The 27,701-nt window shown below is 49.4% G+C and overlaps 1 protein-coding gene across 7 annotated transcripts in view; it reads right to left on the minus strand.

Moving 5' to 3' along the window:
• TCAIM (T cell activation inhibitor, mitochondrial) overlaps positions 1–27,701 on the minus strand; it is a 722,456-nt gene that overhangs the window by 199,386 nt on the left and 495,369 nt on the right. For all 7 annotated transcript variants that reach the window (XM_069648822.1, XM_069648827.1, XM_069648823.1 and 4 more), the window contains one exon: positions 63–295. In XM_069648822.1, the coding sequence (XP_069504923.1) occupies positions 63–295 (233 nt within the window). The remainder of the gene's footprint in view (positions 1–62; positions 296–27,701) is intronic.

The raw sequence follows: 27,701 nt of genomic DNA on the forward strand, positions 1-27,701 counted from the left end.
TAATATGAATACTGCAAAAGATAATAACATAAAAAACATCTTTGGGCAAGATGTGTGCTTACTTCTCCAAGACCATCTGCAAGCCCCGCAAACTCCGGGGATGGAATGGTAACCTACTGCTGAGCAGCCTAATACCAAATGCATCAAGGGCCACATAATACTCCTCCAGGCTCAGCAGTGGGTGCATTTCCTCCATGTGCAGTAACTGTATGCCACCAAGAAGATGGCTGATTCGATCTTCCAATAGCAGGAGCTTCCTTTGCAGGTTGTAGTAGCTGGGCAGTCTCTCAAAAAGCTATGGAAACACAAAAGGAAATGTTTCTAAAGAACACAATCACTAACTCATCAAACATGTATTCAGGGATTCCCTGTAATTCACACCTCAACCTCAAAGACTTTGTGTGCCAAAATTAAACTTAGATTCCACTAACACACAAATATTCATACTGTTACAAGGGGTAATAGGGATCAATACCTAAGTCAAGGTCAAAGTATAGGAAACTAATGTCTTTAGTATGGGTAAAGTAATATAGGATGGCCAAAATAAGAAAAGGGGTGTGCAAGGGTAACTCTAAAACCTCAGGCATTCGTATCGTCCAAGGAGTATCTTCCTTACTCGCGGTATAAGTCCTTCTGACCATGTTCTCGGTCCTCTCCTCTGGGAAAACCTTAATTAGGGCTTAAGGGTTCCCTTAAAGCTTCTGCTCTGTCTTCAGGTTTCAAAGGGTTTGCCCTTCTATCTTTGTTTCAAGCTTAAGGCTTACCTGCACCGTTCCTGTGTCTCAGTCTTGGGTTCAAGGGTCACCCGCACCCATCTCTGTTGCCAGATGCCATGGTAAGCAATGTTGATATCTTCCTGTAGTGTCGGAGAGCCACAGAGGTAGGATTGGACTACCCTCTACAGACATTCCTTTAAGGGCCCTTACACCTTCTCTCTCTCGGCTCGGGATTTCCATTTCCTTCTGCGCCGCGTGCAAACTCTCTTTTCGACATCACACACATGCTTGTTCGTCTGCTCTCTTTTAGCACCTCCTTGGGTCTAGACGGGTCCTCTGAAGTCTTCCTACTCTGGCTATCTGTCTTCTACTGTTTAAAAGTAACCTTCTGCTTCTCTACAACCACCTACTGATTGATACCTTACCACCTACTCTGCATCCTTTTAAAGTTTACCATGAAGCCTCTCAGTATCTCTAATGACATCCTTATAATGTACAATATTTAATCCGTATGCAAAATCATACGATAGATGCGGCAACCTAAGGATATACATATATTTAGCGTACAGGAAAGATTATATAAAATCCTTTGCTTTCTAAATATGACAATGCATTACTTACCGTAAAAGCATTTCTGATGGTTGTATCTGCTTAGATTCACATGCTGTGCATAGGTCCGACATCCAGTGGTCACTGCGGAGTATTGCATTTTGTTTTTCGTAGTCGAAAAGGGGACGTCGACAAGGCGTGTCTGTAACACTATCCCTATAGTGACGTGCGTTGTACCCACAATCCCTCACGCGTCGAGGTCCCTCTGTTTGTATTTTTCTGCCCTGAGGGAGCCTTCTAGACGTGAGTGAGTACAGAAAAGAGAGAAATATAGAAAAAGGATGTCTATGTTCCTTCCATCCGAGCGGGGAGGAAGGGTGGGCGCATGTGAATCTAAGCAGATACAACCATTAGAAATGCTTTTACGGTAAGTAATGCATTGTCTTCTGATGTTTGTTAATCTGCTTAGAATCACATGCTGTGCATAGACTAGCGAGCAGTACCCGGAGTTGGCGGTGGGTTATGAGAAGGAACAGTAGAGAAAAGATGTCTTAATACTGCCTGTCCCACCTGGGAGTCAGATCTAGAGTGTGCATCTAGACAGTAGTGTTTTGTAAAGGTGTGCACAGAACTCCAGGTAGCCGCTTTGCAGATGGACTCAAGGGGAACATTTGCAATGAATGCTATGGACGCCCCCGTGCCTCGAGTAGAATGTGCTCTTGGCCTAAAGGGCAGTTCTCTCTTAGCAAGAGTATAGCAGAGAGTGATGCATTGAACAATCCATCTAGAAATAGTGGACTTTGAAACTGCATCCCCTTCTCTTCCTGCTGCCACCGAGACGAAGAACTGATTAGTCTTTCTCAGTGGTCTGGTTCTTTCCATGTAGAACATGACCGCTCTGCGGACATCTAGTGTGTGCAGAGTCCTTTCTCCCAAGTTGGAAGGATTTTGAAAGAACGCTGGTAGTTCTATAGACTGGTTTACGTGGAATTTTGAGATGAATTTCAGAGCAAACCTTGGGTGAGTGCGTAGAACCACTTTATCTCTGTGAACTGTAACAAAGGGGTCTAGAACAGAAAGAGCCTGTAGTTCACTTACTCTCCTGATGGAGGTGATAGCTATTAGAAAAGCAGTCTTAAGAGTGAGGTCTTTAAGAGAGGCTTTGTGCATGGGTTCAAATGGTGAGCCCATGAGTCTGGTAAGTACCACGTTAAGGTCCCATCCGGGAGCTGGGTCAGCTATCGGGGGGTGTATTCTCTTTACTCCCTCCATGAAGGCCTTTATAACAGGGATCTTCCACCACGACACTTTGAGTTGGGAAGTGGTGTATGCAGAAAGTGCCGCTAGGTGGACTTTAATGGAATTGAACACTAGACCTGAATCCAATAAATGGGTCAGGTATAGAACAATATATGTGGGAGAGCAGTCAATTGGGTTGATGCTCTTTCCTCTGCACCAGATGACAAATCTCTTCCATTTGCTAGAATAGCAGTGGCGAGTGTTAGGTTTTCTGGCTTCCCTGAGGATGTCCATGCATCTCTGCGGGAGCTGTAGATGTCCAAATTCTATGATTTCAGGAGCCAGGCTGCTAAGTTCATGTTCTGGGGGCATGGATGCAGAGTCCTGCCCCTGTCTTGTGACAGCATGTTGTACGGGCAGGGGAGTTTCACTGGGGGAGATAGAGACATCTCCATCAAGTGAGCGAACCATGGCTGTCGGGCCCACATTGGGGCCACCAGTATCATGGTTACTTGTTCCTGGTGCATCTTGTGCACCACCTTGTTGAGAAGGGGAGTCGGGGGAAAAGCGTAAACAAATTTCCCTGACCATTGAATCGACAGACCGTTCCCCTTGGATTGGTTCTGGGGGTACCTGGAGGCGTAACTTTGGCATTGGGAGTTCTCCAGGGTTGCGAACAGGTCTATTTCTGGGAATCCCCATTGCGTGAAGACGTCGAAGACGATGTCTTCGTGCAGTCGCCATTCGTACTCTTCGGGCAGGGGGAAATCCCTGCTGAGTTTGTCTGCCAGCAGATTGAGTTCCCCTGGTACATGTTGTGACAGAAGGAACATATTCTGTTTGAGAGCCCACTTCCATATGTTTTGGGCCAGTTTGGACAGTCCTGGAGAGTGGGTTCCCCCCTGCTTGTTGATGTAATACATGGCTGTGGTGCTGTCTGTAAGGACCATCACTGTCCTTCCTTGTAGGTGTTCCTGGAAGGCTTTCAGCGCCTTGAACACCGCTAGTAGCTCCAGAAGATTGATGTGTTTGGATGCTACGTTCGGAGTCCACTCTCCGTGAGCAGTCTGATGGGATAGGTGAGCCCCCCATCCTGTGAGGGATGCGTCTGTGGTTAGAGTGGCTTCCGCCGCGGGTGTGGCAAAGGGTTTCCCTTTTTCCAGGTTTTCCTTTGTCCACCACCGTAGCGAGAGAACTAAGGCCTGCGAGACCACCACTAGATCGTCCCATAGTCCGCTGGCCTGACACCACTGGCTGTTGAGCCACTCTTGCATTGGGCGCATGCGCAGGCGCGCGTGAGGTACCAAATAAATACACAACGTCATCATGCCTAGCAAGCGCATTGCTTTGCGTACCGTCACCTCTCGACCGGTCACATATTGAGGGATCTGAAACAGCATGTTTTGGACCCTCTCTTTGGAGGGGAAGACGAGGCCGTCCTTTGTTTGAATTAGAGCCCCTAGGAATTGTTTGATTTGGCTGGGGTCTAGGCTGGACTTCTTTTCGTTGATGGAGAAGCCCAACTGGAACAAAAGGTCTACAGTCTTTTGGGTATTGGAGAAGCATGTTTCGTAAGAATCCCCTGTTATGAGCCAGTCGTCGAGGTAAGGGTAAACTGGGATGGACAACCTGCGCAGGTGGGCCGCTGCCACTGCCAGCACCTTCGTGAATACCCTCGGTGCTGATGCTATGCCGAAGGGTAGCACTCTGAACTGGTAGTGTTTGCCCTCTATCATGAACCGGAGGTATTTTCTGTGCGCTGGCAACATTAAAATATGAAAGTATGCATCTTTCATGTCCAATGTTGTCATGTAATATCCCTGTGATAGCAGTGGGATCACTTCCTGTAAGGTCACCATAGGAAACTTTTGGGGTTTGATGAACTTGTTCGCTGGGCGCAGATCTAATACAGGGCGCATGGTTAGATCCTTTTTGGGTACAAGGAAGTACACTGAATAAATACCTTCCGTTACCTGAGATAGAGGCACGACCTCTATGGCTCCTTTTTCCAGCAGTTGTTGTACTTCTTGTAGAAGGATGGCAAGATGTTCCGGTGACATGCGTCGTCCCCTCGGGGGTTTGTATGTTGGGGAACTGTTGAATTCGATGCAGTATCCGTGGGCTACGGTGGAAAGAACCCAGCGGTCTGACGTTATACCCTCCCATGCTGGAAGAAAGGATGTTATCCGGCCCCCGACCGGTGTTGCAGGGGAGGGGACGCGAATCTTCGCGTCACTTGGTGTTGTTAGGGGCTTGGGAGCCTCTGGGGGTGGACCCCCGCCCTCTTCCTTTGCCCCGGCGCTGTCCTCTTTGGCTGTACTGGCCACTATTGGTCTGGAAATTGGTGGCAGGGTACTGTTGCTGCTGGTTTTGTTGTTGGCGTTGGCCACGAAAAAAGCGTTTATTGCCATAGCCGCGCCTGGTAGAGGGCTTAGAGATTTGGTCAAGAGTTTTGATAGTATCGAACTCTTTTTTAGCCATCTCCAGAGCCTCATCCACCGCTTTCCCGAAGAGGTTTGAGTCTTCAACAGGTTTATTTATTAAAGACGCCTGTGTCTCCGGTTTGAACCCTGAGTTGCGCAGCCATACGTGGCGTTTTACGATTATTCCCTGAACTAGGGAACGTCCCGCAGTTTCTGCCGCATCCAGAGAGCTCTTTACAATACTCTGGTTGACCTGGGTTCCTTCGCCAATAGTTGTAAGCAGGCGTGTACGTAATGGTTCCGGCGCTTCTTCGGCGTCTTTGCGCAGTTTGGCCCACTGCGCATCCGCATAGCTAGCGAGCAAAGAATTGTTGTTTGCAATTCTTGCCGAAAAGGCAGCCGAGGATGTAACTCTTTTTGCAAGGGCATATAACCGCTTGCCCTCCTTGTCAGGTGGTGCCTCACTGGTGGAAAGTGGTACCCCTGCCCTCTTTCTTGTGTTGGTTACTACCAGGGAATCCGGAATGGAATGTCCCCTGATGTACAGCGGGTCTGAGGGTGAAGGAGTGAAAAGTTTTTCAATTCTAGGATTGACCCCTCTGATTAGTGCGGGTGTGGACAGCGAAGGGATGATTCTTCTCTTCACCGAAGCGAGGAGGGGAATGGTCTGACTGACCGGGGGTTTCTCCTTAATTACTCTTTCCACAAAGTCTAATTCAGGGGAGAGCTCCCCAGTGTCCAGTTCGAAGTGTGCTGCTGCTCTGCGCAACAGGGCATTAAATGTGGGCTGATCGTCAATGGGAGACGTGTTTCTAATAGGTGAATTGTCAGGAGGATTTAGGTTCAGGACATCAGTGTCGGAATATATTGATGGGGATTGCCAGGGGTGAGAAGGTCCTTCTTCTGGATTTTCTCCGAAGCCTTCTCCTACCAAGACTGGGCTGTCTTCCAGACCTTCCTCCTGGTTTCGTCCCTCTTCCTCGTCCATAAAATCATCCTCTTCCTCAAAATAATGTTCTTCCCCAGTGAGGTCATACACACTATGGAAGTCTGAGGCTGTGTCCTGGTGGGGATTGACTAGTCTTGGAATTTTGCCCCTGGGGTCCTCCTGAGGCCCTTCTCTTATTCTCTTGGGAGTGGGAGGGTTCTGGGTATTCATAAACCTCTCCATTCTTTCCATGCAGAGATGGAGCCTTTCCATGGTTTCATGGGGTACCCCTGAGCGGTCTAGCGGGGGAAAATTGGTGTCTTGTAGCTGAAAACGGCTCGACCTCTCCCACAACGTCGAGGAAAGTGTCCCGTCGCCCTCCGAAAAGCCTTCAGGTGTGTTGGGAATCCCTTCGACTGAAGGAGATCGTCCCTGTCTTTTCGGCGTGTCTTTCGACATTTGCGTAGCGCTCGACGAGTCTTTCGGCGTACGCTTGTGGGCGTCGGCTACCACGATACTCGCCAAGCTCTCAGCGACTCGTTTGTCAGCGGAGGGCTGTGGTTTCGACGTTATGGGTGTCGATCGCTCTACGGCGGCATGCGCTTTCTGCTGATGCGCGCCGGCCGATGATTTGGGGGCGGCGCCCTTATTTGCCGAAAGCCCAGTCGCTGGTCGCGGCTGCGGTTGCGAGAGGGGCTTCGAACCCGAACGGTCCGAGGAGGCCGCCGGTGAAACCTGCGTCTCCTTGGGCGCTGATGCTCTCTTCGCCTTCGACGAAGAAGAGCCATGGGTTGTGTTCTTATGTGTGGTCTTGTGTGCGTCAATGTCGCCGGGGTGTTCATCCCCATAAGCAGGGCGTGAGCCGAGCCCGTCGGGGCCGGGGACAGACGACGAAGCGCGTGTGCGCTCTCTAGGGGGGTTTTCGACTTCCGTAGCGGAGGTCGTGGTATCACGTTCCTTGTCACTGTCGGAGGTAGCGACGGTGGGTGGAGCGTCGGCCTTCGACATAGCGTAGGCCGCCCACCTCTTGACCCTACGGTCTTTTAGAGTTTTCGGCTTAAGAAGCCGACAAGCCGTGCAACCTTCCTCTTTGTGATCGAGGGGCAAGCAGCGGTTACACCGTGAATGCTTGTCCTTCCAAGTAAACTTGCCCTTGCAAAGCGGGCAAAACCTAAAGGGTGTCCTCTCCATAGCCGAGGCAATAAATCGTGATAACCACCCCAAGGGAAAGGAAGGGGAAAAGGAAAGGCATTCTCAGAAAAGAACTAGAGATGTCCCACGACCCCCACTCTCCCTACTGTATTTGGCCTGCGAGGCCAGGCCACGTGTTCGGCAACGCCGAAGGATCTCCTCCGCTCGTCCCCTCCGTCGAAGATCTTGCTCGGCGGAGACAGCTTCACAACAGCGTCGAGGGGGGATCGATATGTCTATATTAATATAGGAAAAACGACCAAAGGTCGAGGAGATGAAATCTGCAATGTCTCTCGAGGAGCTCCGGGTAAAGGCGACCAGTAGCTGGGCGGAAAAAAACAATCTGAGGGACCTCGACGCGTGAGGGATTGTGGGTACAACGCACGTCACTATAGGGATAGTGTTACAGACACGCCTTGTCGACGTCCCCTTTTCGACTACGAAAAACAAAATGCAATACTCCGCAGTGACCACTGGATGTCGGACCTATGCACAGCATGTGATTCTAAGCAGATTAACAAACATCAGAAATGTATATCCTTAGGTTCCCGCATCTATCGTATGATTTTGCATACGTGTTACACGTGTCTATGAATATATAGCGGCACAGACAGTGGGAATGAGGGATGAATCACCAACTTTTACTTTTACTCGATTCATTATAATTGAATCTGCAGCAGTTTGACGTGATAGTTGCTGACCTATATTTTCTGTCATGTTTTGTTTCTCTTGCGGCTACGAAAATCACTGTCATACCATGGTATCTATACAATTTGAATTGTAAATGAACTGTTGAAGTTTGCATAGCCCAGAAGATGGTGTCAAACACCGAAATGCATAGGCTAAATGCAATTGCTTGACTGCTGTATCTTATTTCTGCCTTAAAGACAACATTTTGTAACCACAAAGTAGGAATGTGAATTAAACATCACCTACAATTTGTGCAGTGACTTTGTGCTATATATGACAATAACAGTATCTCTGTTTTTGAATGTAAAAAGAAAAAGCAAAAGCAACGTTTAAAACGATTGCAACATCACAAGATTGTGCATGCTCAGTTTTTTGAGCTAACTGAGAGCGTCAGAAACTACGAGGTGGTGTCACCTTGTTTTCGTTTTGTTCAAGCTCGAGTGGTGTGCCACCTTATCCTGTGCTGAAAACGTGGGGAAGGGAAGCCAACGTCTTGGATATCCTGACATCATTTCTTGAACACTTTTCGTTTGCATAACATTGTTTCCCACACTATTTGTGTTGAAGGGTAAGGATTGGCAATAGGCTTATTAGTACAGGCCCTTTTATTTTTTAGAAGACACCACTAGTACTGCGTTATTATTTGATGGTCGCAACATTCCAGAGATTAATGGATAAGATTCTACAGCGAGGACCACCAGGGGGCGCAGAGATGCACTGACGCATCCGCACTGGTCTCCCCCGTAGGGCGCCGTCAGAGGGACTTGAGCCCCTCCCTGACCCCCAAAAGTGAGACGCTGACCCCCCCGCGGCCTGCGAATGCCCTGGAGCCCCCGAACGCCCCAACTCTGAGCATCAGGCGTGCAGTTTTCGCCGAGTTCTGGCGTTTGCAGAGTGGAGGGGGAAAGGGCCCCGCCCCCACCCGCGCCGCAGCTCCGCGAGAAATCAACGGAGAGCCGCGGCCGAGCTGGGGCCCAAAGGAGAGTTGGCGAGGACAGCGTTGGAAGGCATAGCGGCTGGACTGGCCCCCCGGGAGAAGCCGAACCGGTGCACGTATCACGGGAGGCTGAGGAGCTGCAGCGGGAAGGAGAGCGGGCTCAGCGGCACACTAGGCGGCGAGGAGCCGGGGTCTGCGTCGGTGCCGGACGACGTGCGGGAGCATCCCCTCCCCCGCTGACGCCCAGGTGAGGGCTGCGAGGGACTCGGGTCCCCTTTGTTCGCCCGGACCTGCCACCTGGTGGGGCGGACAACGCTATATAGCCAGATCCCTTACACGGAGGCCCGAGAGAGTACCAAGCAGGCACACGCTGAGGGCTCAGAAGGCCCCAACTTGACTGTTGACGCCCGCCCGTCTAGCCCTCGCCGGGCGGCCCCGGGAGCGCGGGCTTCTACGTGTGGGGTGAGGGAGCCACAGCACCGCCCCCCCCCCCCAGCGGACTATTCGTCTTCTTTCCGGCGGACTCCCCCCACCCCCCGGTACTGCCGGGGAGCGGAGAACTACAACCCGGGGACCCTCTGCGTCTAGAGGGGAGGGCCCCAACTCACGAATCAGCAATCAGGGCGGAGGGGGATTAACCCGGCTACCTGCCGCCAGCTGCTGGGCCCCACCACAGTGGCCACCTCCAGGAGAGCACTTTAAGAAAAAGTACCCCGATAGAAGGCGGAGGTGGAGAGTGACTGCCCCCTGCGGTCCGCGGCCTGGAGATGGGCTTCCAGTAACCCCCCGTCCGAACAGTGTACACGAAGTTTGGGCATACTACTGTGTACACCCCTAGTTGTCTCCCCTCTGGAGTTCCAAAGTGGCACAGCGAAGCGGCTCACTCAATTTGAACCGTTCAGGTGGAGACCTACTGGAGATGGCTGGGATGAGCCCATGAACTGGAAGGAAGCCCTCCAGAGATTTCGACGTCAAGCTCTGAGCCCGCCGCCCGGCCCCGAGATGGCTGCCTCGACTCACCAGGAATTGTCTGATACTAGTTCGGTCACTAAAGGTATGGCAGCCCTATTAGAGGAAATAAGAGGATTCAGAGCGGACATAGCGATACGGCTAGACACCCTCGATAAAAAGGTGGACAATATAGACGACAGGGTCCAAACGCTCGAAAATAACATAGCCTCTAATGACATATTTGAAACTCAATTTGACATGCGCCTGTCGGAGCTCGAGAGGAGAGAAGAGAAATGCTCCCTAAAGCTTGACGACTTGGAGAACCGGGAACGCCGCTGTAATCTGCGCTTTCTGGGCTTTCCTGAAAGGGAGGGGGAAACGCAAATGGACATCATCAAAGCTGTGAATGCGGTAGTGGGAACTCTTTTTGAGGGTGCAAATACGAACGAGCCAACTATTGACAGAGCCCACAGAGCGGGGGCGGCCAACAGAGGACCAAGGTCCATCCTCGTGCGATTCCATTATTTCGCGGAGAAAAGCAAGGTACTGGAACTGGCACGTAAGAAGGGCCCGGTTGACTGGGAGGGGGCCCGGATATCGGTGTATCAAGATTTGTCCGCCCTCACCCTGGCGAGGAGGCGAATGTGCTCCCCACTAACGAAAATGCTCCAGACCAAGGGGGTTCGATACAGATGGGGATACCCCTTCTCACTTTCCTTCGAGCTGGAGGGATACAAATACGCTCTGGTTACGGAGGATGATATTCGCAGGGTGTCGGGAGAGCTCCTGGGTGAACCGCACAAGGACTTGGGAGAGCAAGAGAGTGTAAGAGACCCGGTCGGCCCGAAAAGGATAAAGGCTTCACAGGAGAGACGTAAAGTCCCAGGTCACAGGAAGTTCAGGAGAGTGGCCCCGGCATCCCCTGGCCAACCAGACACTTGAGGAGCCGGAGGATGCTACATGGCCAAGTTTGTACTCTAATCTGAAAGGGGGAGCGCTGTAAGAGTGTTTGCGGTTTGGACGCATGAGGGGGTGGGGGGGCTCAAGTTGTGGGTATTTGGAGAGTTCAAGAGCCCGGAGGGGGGAGACATTGGTGGCCTGGCTCAGCGACAGGATGAAGCCGCTGGTTCACCAGGCGTTCAGGGGGGAGGGGGGAGGGGGTGGAGGAAGTTGGGGTGTGTTCATCGGGGTTTGAGTTGGGGCAAGCCAAGTTCTTGGGTTGGTTACGTCACTATAAGTTGGTCTTTCAAGTATAGCGGGGGACGGAAGTACTGCGGGAGCACTGAAATTAGTTGCTCTGTGGAGAGAGACATGAGCTTCTACCATCGCTATAATGGATGACTCTCTACAATTTTTGACATTGGGCTCGTTAAATGTACGGGGGCTTAACTCCCCCGCCAAGAGGTCGATGCTGGTGAGGGAGTTTACAAGGCTCCGACTCCATTTTCTTTTTGTGCAGGAAACTCACTGGGTTAGGGGCAAAGAACCGAAATTGAGAGCTAAGACGATTGAACAAACTTATTCAGCTTCCTTCCCAACTAAGAAGCGGGGAGTAGCATTACTGGTTTCCCCGGGGGCACATTTTGTACTCAAAGCCCAGAGGGCAGATCCGGAAGGGAGATATCTCATGGTCAAGGGGGAGGTGAGGGGCCGGTTGTTTACCCTGGTTTGTGTATACGCCCCAAATGAGGCCCAAGATGGCTTTTGGATGGGAATGAGAGAGAAAATTATAGCCTTCTCAGAGGGCACCTTAATGGTTGGAGGGGATTTTAATATGGTTCTTAGCCCTGAAAGAGACAGGAAATCGGCCAATCCATGTCCCAACCAGAGACTCCATAAAAAAATGGCTGAGGTATTCCAAACAGTTAACGAAGATCTAGGTTTGAGTGATACACACTGCATTAAGCAAGGACATGACCCTGAGTTTACATTTTTCTCCAGACCACACGCTACATTTTCCCGCATTGATTATATTCTAGTGGATACCACGCTCCGCGGAGAGGTCACGGACTCAGGGGTAGAGGTTGTTCCCTGGACGGACCATGACTTGGTCAGAATAAAACTTGGTGTCCCCCCGGCCCCGCCGCCTGGCTCCCTATGGAGATGTAACGATCTCCTACTGCATGACAAAGAGGTGCGCCAATCCCTCCTAACAGATATTACAGAATATTTTTCCATAAATGATAATGGGGAGGTAGGGGTAGAGGGTGTCTGGGAGGCATTCAAGGCAACCATTAGAGGCGTTCTCATTGCAGCAGGCTCGAGGAAAAAGAGGCAGAGGGACCATGAGGAGAAACTATTGAAAGGAAAGATAGAGGCTATCCAACCGGGAGGGAAATTAAAGACGCAAATGTTCCCCGGACAATGGGAGGAGCTTCAAAGGCTGCGCGCAGAGTTGGCCGATCTCCAGATGGGTCAAACGGAAAGAAAGCTGGCCTTTCTGAAGCAGAAATATATGGAAAAAGGGGAAAAAGCGGACAAAATACTAGCTTGGAGGCTCCGCGAACTCAGAAACAGTAGAAGGGTGAACTCCATCCGCTCTCCGGAAGGGGACTCGACGGTTAGAGACAGTAAAATTGTGGAACAGTTTCGGCTCTATTATCAGCACCTGTATTGCTCGGAGTATGCAGGAGACGGAACCGAGATAGATAGCTTTTTGGACTCGCTCCCAATTCCCGGCCTCACCCCAGAAAAAGCAAGCACGTTAGAACTCCCCATAACCCCGGAGGAGATAATAGACACCATATCCTCCTTGAAAAGTGGTACAGCCCCTGGGGACGATGGGTTCACAGTCAAATTTTATAAGACCTACCGGTCTACGTTGGCCCCGTTTATGGCCAAGATGTTTAACTCGGCTATGGATCGTGGCAGCCTCCCACCCTCGATGATGTCCGCATTGATAGTGGTGATCCCCAAGGAAGGGAAGGACCCCTCCCAGTGCCAATCGTATCGACCTATATCCCTCCTTAACGTGGATGTTAAAATCCTGGCTAAACTTCTGGCGAGCAGATTGGCAAAGCTCCTCCCCTCCTTAATACACGGAGACCAGGTAGGCTTCATTCCGGGACGCCAGGGCTCGGATAATATACGGAAGACTCTGGACCTCATGCACGAAGCATCAAGACAGGGGGTGGAGGGCTATTTGCTGGCACTGGACTCCGAAAAAGCCTTCGACCGTGTCGAATGGCCTTACATGGGCAGAGTTCTTCAGAAAATGGGCCTGGGGGAAAACTTCTGTAGGTGGGTCTCAGCACTATATAATGGTCCTAAAGCAAGGGTGCTGGTCAATGGTGGCACATCGGACCCCCTGGCACTGTCCAGAGGAACCCGACAGGGCTGTCCCCTCTCACCTCTTTTATATGCTTTGGCAATGGAGCCTCTGGCAATAGCGATCAGAGCAGATCCAGAAATCTCAGGGATACGCTGCGAAGACTGCGACTTTAAACTCTCATTATTTGCAGACGACATCCTGGGCTACCTGACCAACCTCCAGGTCTCACTGCCCAGATTATTCGAGCTCATAAATTATTATGGGGCATTTTCGGGACTTAAGGTGAACGCGTCTAAGTCAAGCATTATGCCTATGGGTCTACGGGAGCACGATATTGGGAACAGCTCTGAAATATTAGGGGTAAGAATAGAACGAGTGTCCACTGGGTATTTGGGTACTTGTATTCCCAGGGACCTCTCACTACTATATCAGTGTAACTTCCCTGAAATTTTGGCCAAGATTAGCAACGATCTCAAGCGCTGGGCACCACTCACTCTCTCCTGGTTTGGGCGTATTGTCACGGTCAAAATGAATGTACTGCCCCGCTTGTTGTACCTCTTCGCGGCCCTCCCTGTGGTGATCCCTGAGGCCTTTTTCAAGGTTTTGCAATCTCGAATACTACAGTTTATATGGGATAGGAAAAGAGCGAGAGTTAAGTTCTCTACCTTGACCCTCCCGAAATCACACGGTGGGTTCGGTCTCCCTGACTTCAGGTTGTATTATAAAGCGGCTCAACTCCGGGTGATGCTGGAAGACATGAGGGAAGACATGAGGACGTATTGGAAGTATATAGAAGACACCCACACACACCCAAAAAAAGTCAGAGATCTGTTATGGGCTTCTCCCAGAACCCTACCTTCCCACCTTAGAACACACCCTACATTAGCGGTCCTATGGGCAGCTTGGAAGCCAAGTAAAGACAACAAAGTACTGTCATCCTGGCCGTCCCCCCTGACCTCCCTGTGGGGACCTCCTGTTAACCTAGACACCAGAGGTTTCCGAGACACTCAAGCGTGGTCGGACATGGGTTTGGAGAGGGTCTCCCACCTATCCCGTGAGGAGGGTTTCATAGATTACGACCAACTGTGTGAGGCGCTGGGCGACAAGCCGCCCTCGATCTTTGAATATCTTCGCCTAAAGGGAATCCTGACACACCCACGGTGGGCTGACAGCCTGAAACGCCCCCTTACCCCCTTTGAAGATGTTATAGCTAAAAGCGCCACCCGGAAGGGCTCCCTGTCTAAGTTCTACAGGGCATTGATAACGGCTAATTTGGAGGGCAGGCAGCCCTTTAAGCGTATCTGGGAGGAGAGGTTAAATATGACGCTGGATGATCACACATGGAGGGCAATATTTAAATCAATATTCACGGGTTCCCTGTACACTGCTGCCATGGAGCACAGCTTTAAGATTCTCCACTCCTGGCATCGCCCCCCGGCTACCCTGTCTAAAATGTTTGTGGAGGTCTCCCCCTTCTGCCCGAGGATGTGTCTCCAGAGGGGCACGTGGCTGCACATGTGGTGGGGATGCCCGGTTATTCAGGTGTATTGGTCGGAACTCCTCAGCTGGATAAAAGACAGAGGGGTTCGCCCCTTCCCTCCTCCCCCTGGAGATCCTCCTGGGCGTCCCCACGCCGGAGTCGGAACAGAACGCTTTCCCGAGGGTCATTGGGGCCATGCTGAGGGCGGGGAGGCTAGCGCTAGCCCAAAAGTGGAAAAGCGCGCTTGCACCATCCAAGGAGGAGTGGCTTTGTAAACTACGGGCGATTTTCACTTATGAAAAGCTCACAGCAGTGAGAAATGACACAATCTCAGATTTTACCCAGGAATGGATGGCAGTGCTCCTTCACGATGACTGTATTTCGATGCGTCTATAAAAAGTAGGCTTTCTTATGTACCCTGTGTAGCCCTATTGGTACTGCTTCTGGAGTTGGTTCTTGACCCTCAGGTTGCCTTGACTCAAGCAGACCCCATGATGTCAACATTTGCAACAATGTATATAGTAATGTTTAAAGGTGCTCTCGGCGATTTCTATACCCCGCAAGACCTCGAGACTTGGTATGGTGTAAAAGTTGGGGGGGTGGAGAGGGAGGGGGAGGGGGTGGGATCATGAGTAAAAAAAAAAGAAAAAAGGTTGACAATGTTGTTCGTTTATTATATGGCAGGATGGGACTGCGAATGCACCCTTCCTTGTATGTATACTGTCAATAAAAACAAAGTTAAAAAAAAAAAAAAAAAGATTCTACAGCCATTTTCGGATTTTTGTGGAGCCTAAATAGACGACATTGTGATACACAGTAAAACTTGGGAAGGTCATGCGAGTACTGTGGAAAGCAGGCCTAACCGCAAACCAATGAAAATGCAAACTGGCTAAATCTGCAGTTAAATATCTAGGGTTTTTAGTGGGTAATGGTACTGTTCAACCCCAATTGGAAAAGGTTAAGGCAGTCCTTGACACCCCTGCGGCAATAAAAAAAGAAATCGAAGGGCCTTTCTAGGGTTAATAGGCTACCACTGCTGTTTCATTCCAAATTTTTCAAGTAAGACCTCCCGACTAACTAACAAACTAAAGAACTCGGAACCCCAAAAGATCAGGTGGAATGAGGAAGATGAGATCTGTTAGACCACTCTCAAGCAGACCCTATGTCAAAGCCCCATTCTGAAGGTACCAGATTTATCTAGAGAATTTATTCTGCAAACGGATGCCTCCTTGAAGGGTGTAAGGGCCATTCTTTGACAAAATCACGACAGGCTAGAGCACCCCATATTATACATCAGCAGAACATTATTTCCTAGGGATAAGAACTACTCAGTTATATAACTTGAGGCATTGCTATTAAAAGGGCGGTTACCCACCTGAAATACTATCTACTGGGCCGCAGACTCAGTCTGATCACGGACCACTCTCCCTTAGTATGAATCAGTCAACATAAAGAATCTAATCCACGGGTTATGCAGTGGTTTCTGAACCTGGACCCCTATTGTTTCACAGTGGGAGACCCGGAAATGTCAAGATCAGGGCAATGTCAATGTTCTCTCCCAGTTTCCATGTGACACAAACAGATCCATACCGCATAGAAGAAGGGTATGTGAGGGCATCTCCCCTTGGATCCTCTTCTCAGGTGGCCAAGGAAAGGGGAGACCTTGGGGAGAGGAGGTCTTCAGAAGCGGCATTGTATCCCCTTTCCCTTGTCAGAATGCACCCTGCCCTCCCCCTTCCTTTGTATGCTATTATCAGTCTGCCCCTCTTTCACACACCCACACTGTCCCCCCATTCATATGCCTTTAAGATTGGGATGATGAAGATGCAACTAGGATTAATACACACTTCTAGTTGTGAACACCACTCTGGTACTGAGAAAAATAAGAGGACTGTGAAACACTACTACCATGGTCAGGCATGTCCCACTAATTGGGGTGAGGCAAAGGACTTACACCCGCAGCAAGTTGAAAGGCTAAAGGTGTATAGAAGGAGAAACAAGTTAGAGGCAAAGAGAAATCTGCCTTCCGCGGGAGAGCTGCATGGGGCGAGAATGCCGCCTGTATGAAGAAACATGCTTCAAGAAACGGACGCAGCATCCGTTACTGTCACGGTTCATGCCCCTGACCCCTCCAGCATAACAGCCTCCTGGCAACAAGGGCCTTTAAACACCGTAATCAGAATTCTTGGAGTCAGTCCTGGTGCCTCTGGTGCCAGACTCATTATAAGGAATAGGACAAGTATCTGTCATGGGTTTAAACACAACATGGAGGCCTTTAACACAGTTCTGTTCCTAGAACTGATCTATGCAGACCAGTGTTTTGGGTGTGGTCGGGCCTTCAGGCGTGGCTGGCTATAAAAGCCACAGCCAGGCTGGAACACACGCTTCGCATTATTCTTCGCATTATTCTGCACTCCTGCAGCGTAACGCTCACCGTGTCCTGCTCCTGCTTACCTTTTTATCACCGGCCCGATCCTGAAGCTATCGATCTGGATATCATCTCCGTCCTGGCAGAAACAAGAACAGCATTATTACCTGAGTGCGCGGTGGATCCAGAAACCATACCATCCGTTCTTTGCTCGCTTGCCACTCCGGATCATCATATGAACCTGTACGGGTCAGAAAGAGGAGAGAGAATACAGGTTAGCAAACTTGAAATAAATCCAATACAGCGCTGCACTCCGCGCATCAACACTTACCTGTTATCTTCGCCGATCTGCGCTGCAAGTTCATTTTCATCCGGCGCCTTGTCAAGAACGTTAACCGCAACCATCATTGCAGAGACAAAAGACATTATTAGAGAGACTGCATAGTTGGAGAGAAGAGTCGGAGTCACAGCCGGGTTGGACCCGATGCATGGGCCCACGGACCAGTGAAGAAACTAGGTCCAACGGAACGCCAGCATTCACAACGCGCCCCTGCACAGAGAAGCAGGACACAGAGCTCTATGCATATAAACCCAATGTGAGACATAACCCCAAGGGAAGGGAATTCGGGGTCAGAGGGAGGTGGGAGTTTCACCCACCGCGGACCTATACTTAATTTCTCCATTCTCCTGTCATAGGCGCTACCTTCACCAGGCAAATAACGAAGCAGAGAAAGCCCGAAATAGCGCGCATTCGTCAATCCAGCATCATGTGGCGCCCCTGTGGATACCAGGTGAGCGTAACAGAACGCAACGCCTCAATTAAACATCACCTGGGCAGCATGGAAACATCAGAGACAAACCAGCTAGCCCAGTTGTTGGGGGAATTACGGGCCGAGGTGCACTCCACCCGGCAAGAAACCAACACCCTTAGAAGGGAGTTGATAGTTACCAAGGATCGCACAGGTGAGCATGCCAGACAATTACTTCAGACGCGGGCTGGCCAATCCCCATTGCCAGGTAGCATGCCGTCGGTTCCAGCCACATCCGTCAACCCAGTGCAGGTGGTCCTTCCTGGGGCAGTCCCCTTGGCCCCACCGGAACGCTTTACTGGGGATCCAAAAAGATCTGCGGTGTTCATGAACCAATTCCGCCTCCATTTCCTCTGCAGACCCGGAGCCTTTCCTAACGATCAGTCGCGGGTTGCTTTCGTATTATCATACCTGGGTGGCAGTGCCGCGGATTGGTCAGTACCATTAGTGAGTCAGGATGATCCACTGCTGTGGGATTTCAGAGGGTTTCGGAGGAGCTGTTCGCCCGACACACGCAGGGCCAAGCCCTGGACAACAAACTCCTATCGCTCCACCAAGGGAGCCAAGATTTGTTAACATATCTCACAACCTTCAACAGACTTGTCATTGAAACTGGGTGGCCCAAGGAGAAACAAACGACATTGTTCCATCGGGGCCTATGAGGGGAACTGAAGGACGTATTAGCCCAGGTGGTAAACCCTCCAAAGGACTGTGCAGAGTTCATCAACCTGTTTGTACAGTTAAACCACAGGCTACAAGATCGAAGAACTGACAGAGCCAGAACGGACAATCGTGCTTTGTATGTACGCCTAAAGGACAACATTTCGCGTTCATCAGAGAACTTTTCTGAACCCATGCAAATAGGAGGGGTACTGAGTCCGTTAACCAAAGCCGAAAGAGACAAAAGGAGTCAACAGCAGTTATGCCTGTACTGCGGGAAATCAGGCCACTTCCTCAAAGAATGTCCGGTGAAACCCCCTAGGAAGTTGGGGCTACAGATAAAGAGGAAGGAGAACGAGAGTCGGAAGACTTCCAGGCCCCGCAAGCGTAGAGGTCCGATTGTCGAGCGAAAGGAAGGAGCCACAGACCTCGCACCTTGCCCTGCCTGTGATTTTGATCAGTCACCAACACCCGTCTCGGATGCATGCTGTGGAGGCATACATAGACAGTGGAGCCGTTGGTGACCAAGACCTGGCAACAAGGATGGGGCTTCCCCTTTGTCAAAAAACGACAACTGAGAAGGTCACCACTATCGACGGCACCAAAATATCTTCAGGTCCTGTGACGCAACGCACAGCAGAAATGAACCTTCTGTGTCAAGACAGACATCGGGAAGCCATTGCCTTCGACCTTATCAAGGCCCCTCAGTTCTGGGTGATTCTAGGGATGCCGTGATTGGTGGCTCATAATCCCAACATCGACTGGCGTGCAAAACATCTGACCTTCTCCAACGAATGTGCTCACACGTGCTACCAGGTGGAAAAGTCATTGTCAGATCTGAAGGAACTTGTCCAAGGTAAAGAGGCGGTGGTACTTGGTGCAACAAACACGTTACCAAGCGAATATCAAGACTATCAAGACGTCTTCCAAAAGGAGCAGGCCAATACACTACCCCCTCACAGGCCATGACTTTCAGATCGATCTCTTACTTGGTGCGCAAATCCCATGTAGTCGATTGTACGCACTCACCGAACCCGAGAATCTCAATTTGAAATCCTATCTGGTCCAATACCTAGTAAATAGTTTTATCCGCACATCCAAGTCCCCGGCAGCCTCCCCCCTCTTCTTCGTACCCAAGAAGGAGGGGGACTTGAGAACGTGCATCGACTACCGAGCATTAAACCAAGTGACCATAGAAAACCGCTATCCATTACCCCTTATCCCAGAATTGCTGGACCAAGTCAAGGATGCCCAAATGTACACTAAATTGGACCTCAGGGGGGCATACCATCTCGTGCGCATAAAGAAAGGAGATGAATGGAAGACCGCCTTTCGTACCAAGTATGGACTGTACTAATATCAGGTAATGCCCTTTGGGCTTTGCAACACTTCCACAGCGTTCCAGTACTTCATGAACTACCAACTGCATGAGCTGATCGACGTGTGTGCCCTGGTTTACATCTTCAACATCTTGGTGTACTCCACTTCTAAGCAGGACCATGTCAGGCACGTTCGCTATGTCCTTGAAAAATTCCGGCAGCACCAGCTATACGCCAAACTTGAAAAATGCTCCTTCCATGTCACCAAAGTCCAGTTGCTTGCTTTCGTTCTCACTCCCAGAGGTGTCTGGATAGATATTCATAAAGTGGCTGCCATTCTTAACTGGCCATCACCGTCATCAGTCAAAGGTGTTCAGAGCATGCTCGGCTTCGCAAATTTATATCGCCGTTTTATCCTGGGTTTCCCCCAGATTGTACACTCGATTACTTCTTTATTACGTAAAAATAAACATTTCCAATGGACAGATGAGACGGAAAGGGCTTTTCAGGAACTCAAGAAAAGATTCACCTCAGCCACGGTGCTGCGACACCCCCGCCCAGATCTTCCGTACGTAGTGGAAACCGACACCTCCTGCATGGCAATGGGAGCTGTTCTCTCCCAAAGAGATCCCAAGAACGGCCAGCTGCACCCTGTGGCCTTTTGGCCGCGTAAGTTTTCTACGCCCGAACTTAACTATGCGATAACAGATAAGGAACTCTTAGCAATCAAAGCAGCCTTTAAGTCTTGGCGACATTATCTCCTAGATGCCAGGCATACCATCACGGTAATCACCGATCATCGTAATCTGCAATACCTTAAAACAGCAAAGGCTCAATCATCCTGTCAACTCCGATGGGCCTTATTCTTCGTAGAATACGATTATGTGATCACGTGCCGTCCTGGAGTCTGAAACGGATAGGCTGACGCCCTGTCCCACATGGGTATCGATGAGAACGCATATTCAGCCCCAGACCCTGTAGCCATTATTCTGGGGGAAAGACTATTAGGGCTTACAACAACGTTGTCTCTGGACGATCTCCAAGAAGGAATTCAGCTCCTAATGAACAACAAGGCTTTACAAGAATGGACTACCCTGAGTGAACCCCATACGACAAAGAACCAACTCCCATACTTCAGAGGACGTCTATATTTACCAAGTAAGACATTACAGGGACAAGTCGTTTCCAGCTATCACGATTCCCTGGTATAAGAACACCCAGGAATGCCAAGACCCTAGCTAAGGTAAAAAGGAACTATTGGTGGCCGACCTGGCGAAAAGACATCACACAGTTTGTGTTATCATGCAGCATGTGTGCACAGAATAAATCCCAGAAACAAAATCCTGCGGGCCTTCTATAGCCCTTGGAAATTCCGCCCGCACCTTGGCATACAATCTCCCTCGACTTCATCACGGAACTGCCTCCCTGCCACTGATTCAACCCCATCTTGGTGGTAGTTGATCTAGTCTTGAAAATTTCATTCCACTCAAGGGCCTACCAACCGCATCCAGTTTGGCAAAGGTATTTTTAAAGCAAATCGTACGATTACATGGTTTTCCGTCCATCTTGATCTCAGACCGAGGTAGCCAATTTATTTCTAACTTCTGGAAGAAAAGTTGTGAAATTGCCCAAATTGATATCCGTCTATCCACTAGTCATCATCCTCAAACCGAGCGGACGAATCAGACACTGGAACAATACCTAAGGTGCATGCTACATCAAGTTGAAGGGAATTGGAGAGATGTACTCTGGATGGTCAAATATGCCTACAACAATTCGCTACACACCAGCACTGGATCGTGCACAGTCGCCCATCCAGCATCGTGTGGCGCCCCCGTGGATACCAGGTGAGCGTAACAGTTACAGAGCAAGCTGGAGAGGGGCCACTGCGAAGGTCACCGAGCGCTGCAGGAGAGCGTGAGAGACGCTGCAACCCGAGCGGGCTGTGAGAAGGTCGGGAGTCTTGCATAATCCAGAGCCGCGTGCCCCAGCTGGAGCTGGGGGACACAGAAGACTCCAGGGAGCCACCAAAAGCAGCAGAAAAGTTCGGAAAAGGTCAGAGCTCCCAGCGAGTGAAAGGGGAGCGAGATAGCAGAGGAGAAAGGCGATAAGCACCCTGGGGAGCTGCCGGAGACCGGTGAATGACGGAGAGGGAATAGTCACGCTGAGGTGCTCCAGGGGCTGGGTTTGGGCACAAGGAGATGCCGATGAGAGGAAAACTCATGATAATAGGGTCGGGAGCCTGAACAAAATATTTGTGAATGCAGAACAAGCTGCCAAGTGTTTCATGCATTATTGAATATCAAACTAAGGAAAAGGTATAAGTTTCATGCATTATTGTATATCAAACTAAGGAAAAGGTATACAAAGTACACTAAAGTATCGCACAAGTGAAATGAAAGTGATGTGCAATTTCAAATACAATGAAAGCAAGAAAAAAGCATTGATGGACAATGTGAAAGTATAAACCAAATGAAAGCCAGTAACAAGGGCTTAGGAAACAAGTGAAAAGCAAATAATAAGCACTATTGTGGAGTGTGAAAGCAAGGTGGTGACAAGGAAAGCACACCACGAAGTGAATGGTGTGAACGTCACATTGTGGCAGAAGCAAAAAGCTGCCACAGATAAAAGGAACTGCAAGTGGACATTTGATACAGGTTCAAAGAGGGAGTCTGTGTTGGCAAAGTCCAATGAGAACAAATGAAAAAAAGTGCCAAAGGTTATCGGTTGGGTGACCTGTAGTGGGTGGACTGTGTGGTCCTACAACTGCATCTAAACCGAGTAAACCCGACTTGGAGTGAATCAAGGAAAGTTAAATTACTGAAGCTGTTGTGCCTATCAAGTATTGAAGTTAGTCAAGAAAAGAACAAGCTAAGTGAACCGTTGAAAAGCCTGAAAGGTTGGAAATTTGGTTTGGAACACTTATTAAAAGTCAAGATAACCGACTGTGTTGAACTTGGGAAAGGGAACCCTGAGACCCTTTGGAACTGTATTGAACTTGGGGAAGGGGACCCCCGAGATATTTTGTGTGAAACTGTTTTAAACTTGGTAGCTGGAAGGAGCTCAGAACTTTATTTGGAACACCGTTTCCTTTGGTGCGGAGATCCCATCACAATGTTGAGCTTCAGTTGTGAGGGCAAGTATAGGTTTTCGACACAGAAAGACTTTTAAATTGAACTTGCTGACGCAGACTATGCTTAGTATCTTTAGGTAGGGTAATCCCACCTTAGCAAGGGCAAGTTAGGCCTTACAACATCCTGACATGTAAGTTAATAAAAGTATTTTATTTGAACATTGAGTCTGTTGTCTGTGTCTTGCTTCATGATGCCTTCACACCACTCAAAGAGCCACTGACCAGCAGAGAATTTGAGAGATTTCCTACAGGAAGTCCCTTCCAGAGTACAGAATTAGCAATTGGGCAATTGTATGATAGCAGCTCAGAGCTTATGCTACACATATAATTACTGGCAGAGGATCAGAGCATCCCACGCAGCTACTACACACTGGAAAATAACAATATAGTTCAAGGGCAAGCAAACTAAGATGCCAGCAGATCAAAGGACATCATGTTAGATTCTCTTGCTGCTACCGTACGTTTAGTAACTTTGGAAAAACAGCCTCTCCAGAGAAAATCTTTATTAACCACTTATACTATACACACAGTACCAATAAACCACTAGACACGCTTACAGAGAACTCAGGACGCTGGTAGTCCGCAGAAGAGTAGTTTGAAATCCAAGATGGTGAACCCAATTATTTTAAAGTTTAGCCTAGCCCATAAGAAGCTCTGCGAGAACACATGAACTGTTTAAGCTCAACCAATCAGAATCCTGCCCTCAATTGATCACATTGGTGCAGATACTCCCAGTACATCCAGCCAGATGGACAGGCTTTTGGAGCTATGCAATTTCCTCGAGAATATTTTCTCAAATTTCATTTTTAAAACATTTCACTGCAATTCAATGTAGGGGGAGACCACCTGCAGTCCTTCTCCACATCCCCCTCACCTTAATTAATTCCCTAGCCGAACCCACATCTACATTGCAGCAAAATGTGCTCTAAAATTCGATGTAATGGGCTTTGTTGAAATAATGTTCGATGTAATGGTAGAACACCTTGGCTTTCAACCCATTAAAAACAAGAGATTCATTCAGTCAGTTTAGACTATTGAGCAAGGAGACCTTTAAGAGCAAACACTGGGAAAGCTTGGAAAGTAGATAGGGAAAATGAGGTAGAGAGAAATTGGGGGGTGGACATCTTAAGGAGGAGATCAAAGAGAGTTGGAGAAGGAAGTTGAGCATTTTGAGGCAAAAACATCACTTCGCCAGAACAGGAAGGTCTCTGGGGACGAGGTTGGTCATAGCCATGTGTCGACGTTGAAAGAGGTACAGGACAGTACTGAAAGATTGAGGAGGTTTATGCTAAGAGTTGACAAGTTACAGAGGCCCTCAAGATCCGGACCCCAAAAAAAATGGATGGGGTCCGATTGTAGCCATTTCCCAGGGACAAAGAAGGACATTGGAGTCTTGGGTAAAGTGGTCACTGGAAAAGACTCTCTGGCTCCATCTTCAACCGCTGGCAGTAACACAAACACCCTTTCCTCCATACTGATGGGAGATTTGGTAGCTTGAGAAACTCACTTGTCAAGGCTGTCTACTTAGGAGCAAACAAGTTTTGCAAGACTGCCTAACCAAATCTGGCATCAGTCCTGGAACTGGATTCCAGACAATAGTGCTTGCAAAAGGCAGACGGTTTGGACCAGATGGCGTACCACGGGACGTGCCTCTGGAAAGCTAACACATTTTATTTTTTTAATCTCACTGCGTGCGCATGCATACCTGAAAGTGGAGTCTGAAAGGAATAACAATAGTTAATGGCAGATACAAGCCATCGAGCAATAGTGGCCTTCTAGGCTTGACTGCCTGGAAAAAACAGCAGGACCACCTCCTCATTAATATGGAAGGCAGAAACCACTTTGGGTATGAATGCCAGGTTGGGTGCGCAGGATGACCTGGTCTCTGTGAAAGAACATATAAGGTTCTGTAGCCAAGAAAGCCTGTATCTCGTTCACTCTTCTTACGGAAGTGAGGGCAACCAACAGTGCCACCTTCCAAGAGAGGAACTTGAGCTCTCTGGAAAGCAGAGGAATGAAAGGCTTGCCTGTCAGTGGAGACAAAACAACATTGAGATCCTGGGATGGCCGGAAGGACCATTAGTGAGTCAGGATGATCCACTGCTGTGGGATTTCAGAGGGTTTCGGAGGAGCTGTTCGCCCGACACACGCAGGGCCAAGCCCTGGACAACAAACTCCTATCGCTCCACCAAGGGAGCCAAGATTTGTTAACATATCTCACAACCTTCAACAGACTTGTCATTGAAACTGGGTGGCCCAAGGAGAAACAAACGACATTGTTCCATCGGGGCCTATGAGGGGAACTGAAGGACGTATTAGCCCAGGTGGTAAACCCTCCAAAGGACTGTGCAGAGTTCATCAACCTGTTTGTACAGTTAAACCACAGGCTACAAGATCGAAGAACTGACAGAGCCAGAACGGACAATCGTGCTTCGTATGTACGCCTAAAGGACAACATTTCGCGTTCATCAGAGAACTTTTCTGAACCCATGCAAATAGGAGGGGTACTGAGTCCGTTAACCAAAGCCGAAAGAGACAAAAGGAGTCAACAGCAGTTATGCCTGTACTGCGGGAAATCAGGCCACTTCCTCAAAGAATGTCCGGTGAAACCCCCTAGGAAGTTGGGGCTACAGATAAAGAGGAAGGAGAACGAGAGTCGGAAGACTTCCAGGCCCCGCAAGCGTAGAGGTCCGATTGTCGAGCGAAAGGAAGGAGCCACAGACCTCGCACCTTGCCCTGCCTGTGATTTTGATCAGTCACCAACACCCGTCTCGGATGCATGCTGTGGAGGCATACATAGACAGTGGAGCCGTTGGTGACCAAGACCTGGCAACAAGGATGGGGCTTCCCCTTTGTCAAAAAACGACAACTGAGAAGGTCACCACTATCGACGGCACCAAAATATCTTCAGGTCCTGTGACGCAACGCACAGCAGAAATGAACCTTCTGTGTCAAGACAGACATCGGGAAGCCATTGCCTTCGACCTTATCAAGGCCCCTCAGTTCTGGGTGATTCTAGGGATGCCGTGATTGGTGGCTCATAATCCCAACATCGACTGGCGTGCAAAACATCTGACCTTCTCCAACGAATGTGCTCACACGTGCTACCAGGTGGAAAAGTCATTGTCAGATCTGAAGGAACTTGTCCAAGGTAAAGAGGCGGTGGTACTTGGTGCAACAAACACGTTACCAAGCGAATATCAAGTGTCTGGATAGATATTCATAAAGTGGCTGCCATTCTTAACTGGCCATCACCGTCATCAGTCAAAGGTGTTCAGAGCATGCTCGGCTTCGCAAATTTATATCGCCGTTTTATCCTGGGTTTCCCCCAGATTGTACACTCGATTACTTCTTTATTACGTAAAAATAAACATTTCCAATGGACAGATGAGACGGAAAGGGCTTTTCAGGAACTCAAGAAAAGATTCACCTCAGCCACGGTGCTGCGACACCCCCGCCCAGATCTTCCGTACGTAGTGGAAACCGACACCTCCTGCATGGCAATGGGAGCTGTTCTCTCCCAAAGAGATCCCAAGAACGGCCAGCTGCACCCTGTGGCCTTTTGGCCGCGTAAGTTTTCTACGCCCGAACTTAACTATGCGATAACAGATAAGGAACTCTTAGCAATCAAAGCAGCCTTTAAGTCTTGGCGACATTATCTCCTAGATGCCAGGCATACCATCACGGTAATCACCGATCATCGTAATCTGCAATACCTTAAAACAGCAAAGGCTCAATCATCCTGTCAACTCCGATGGGCCTTATTCTTCGTAGAATACGATTATGTGATCACGTGCCGTCCTGGAGTCTGAAACGGATAGGCTGACGCCCTGTCCACATGGGTATCGATGAGAACGCATATTCAGCCCCAGACCCTGTAGCCATTATTCTGGGGGAAAGACTATTAGGGCTTACAACAACGTTGTCTCTGGACGATCTCCAAGAAGGAATTCAGCTCCTAATGAACAACAAGGCTTTACAAGAATGGACTACCCTGAGTGAACCCCATACGACAAAGAACCAACTCCCATACTTCAGAGGACGTCTATATTTACCAAGTAAGACATTACAGGGACAAGTCGTTTCCAGCTATCACGATTCCCTGGTATAAGAACACCCAGGAATGCCAAGACCCTAGCTAAGGTAAAAAGGAACTATTGGTGGCCGACCTGGCGAAAAGACATCACACAGTTTGTGTTATCATGCAGCATGTGTGCACAGAATAAATCCCAGAAACAAAATCCTGCGGGCCTTCTATAGCCCTTGGAAATTCCGCCCGCACCTTGGCATACAATCTCCCTCGACTTCATCACGGAACTGCCTCCCTGCCACTGATTCAACCCCATCTTGGTGGTAGTTGATCTAGTCTTGAAAATTTCATTCCACTCAAGGGCCTACCAACCGCATCCAGTTTGGCAAAGGTATTTTTAAAGCAAATCGTACGATTACATGGTTTTCCGTCCATCTTGATCTCAGACCGAGGTAGCCAATTTATTTCTAACTTCTGGAAGAAAAGTTGTGAAATTGCCCAAATTGATATCCGTCTATCCACTAGTCATCATCCTCAAACCGAGCGGACGAATCAGACACTGGAACAATACCTAAGGTGCATGCTACATCAAGTTGAAGGGAATTGGAGAGATGTACTCTGGATGGTCAAATATGCCTACAACAATTCGCTACACACCAGCACTGGATCGTGCACAGTCGCCCATCCAGCATCGTGTGGCGCCCCCGTGGATACCAGGTGAGCGTAACAGTTACAGAGCAAGCTGGAGAGGGGCCACTGCGAAGGTCACCGAGCGCTGCAGGAGAGCGTGAGAGACGCTGCAACCCGAGCGGGCTGTGAGAAGGTCGGGAGTCTTGCATAATCCAGAGCCGCGTGCCCCAGCTGGAGCTGGGGGACACAGAAGACTCCAGGGAGCCACCAAAAGCAGCAGAAAAGTTCGGAAAAGGTCAGAGCTCCCAGCGAGTGAAAGGGGAGCGAGATAGCAGAGGAGAAAGGCGATAAGCACCCTGGGGAGCTGCCGGAGACCG

The sequence above is a fragment of the Ambystoma mexicanum genome, chromosome 2q (genome assembly GCF_040938575.1).
Source record: "Ambystoma mexicanum isolate Mex_15411 chromosome 2q, UKY_AmexF1_1, whole genome shotgun sequence".
NCBI classification, from domain to species: domain Eukaryota; kingdom Metazoa; phylum Chordata; class Amphibia; order Caudata; family Ambystomatidae; genus Ambystoma; species Ambystoma mexicanum.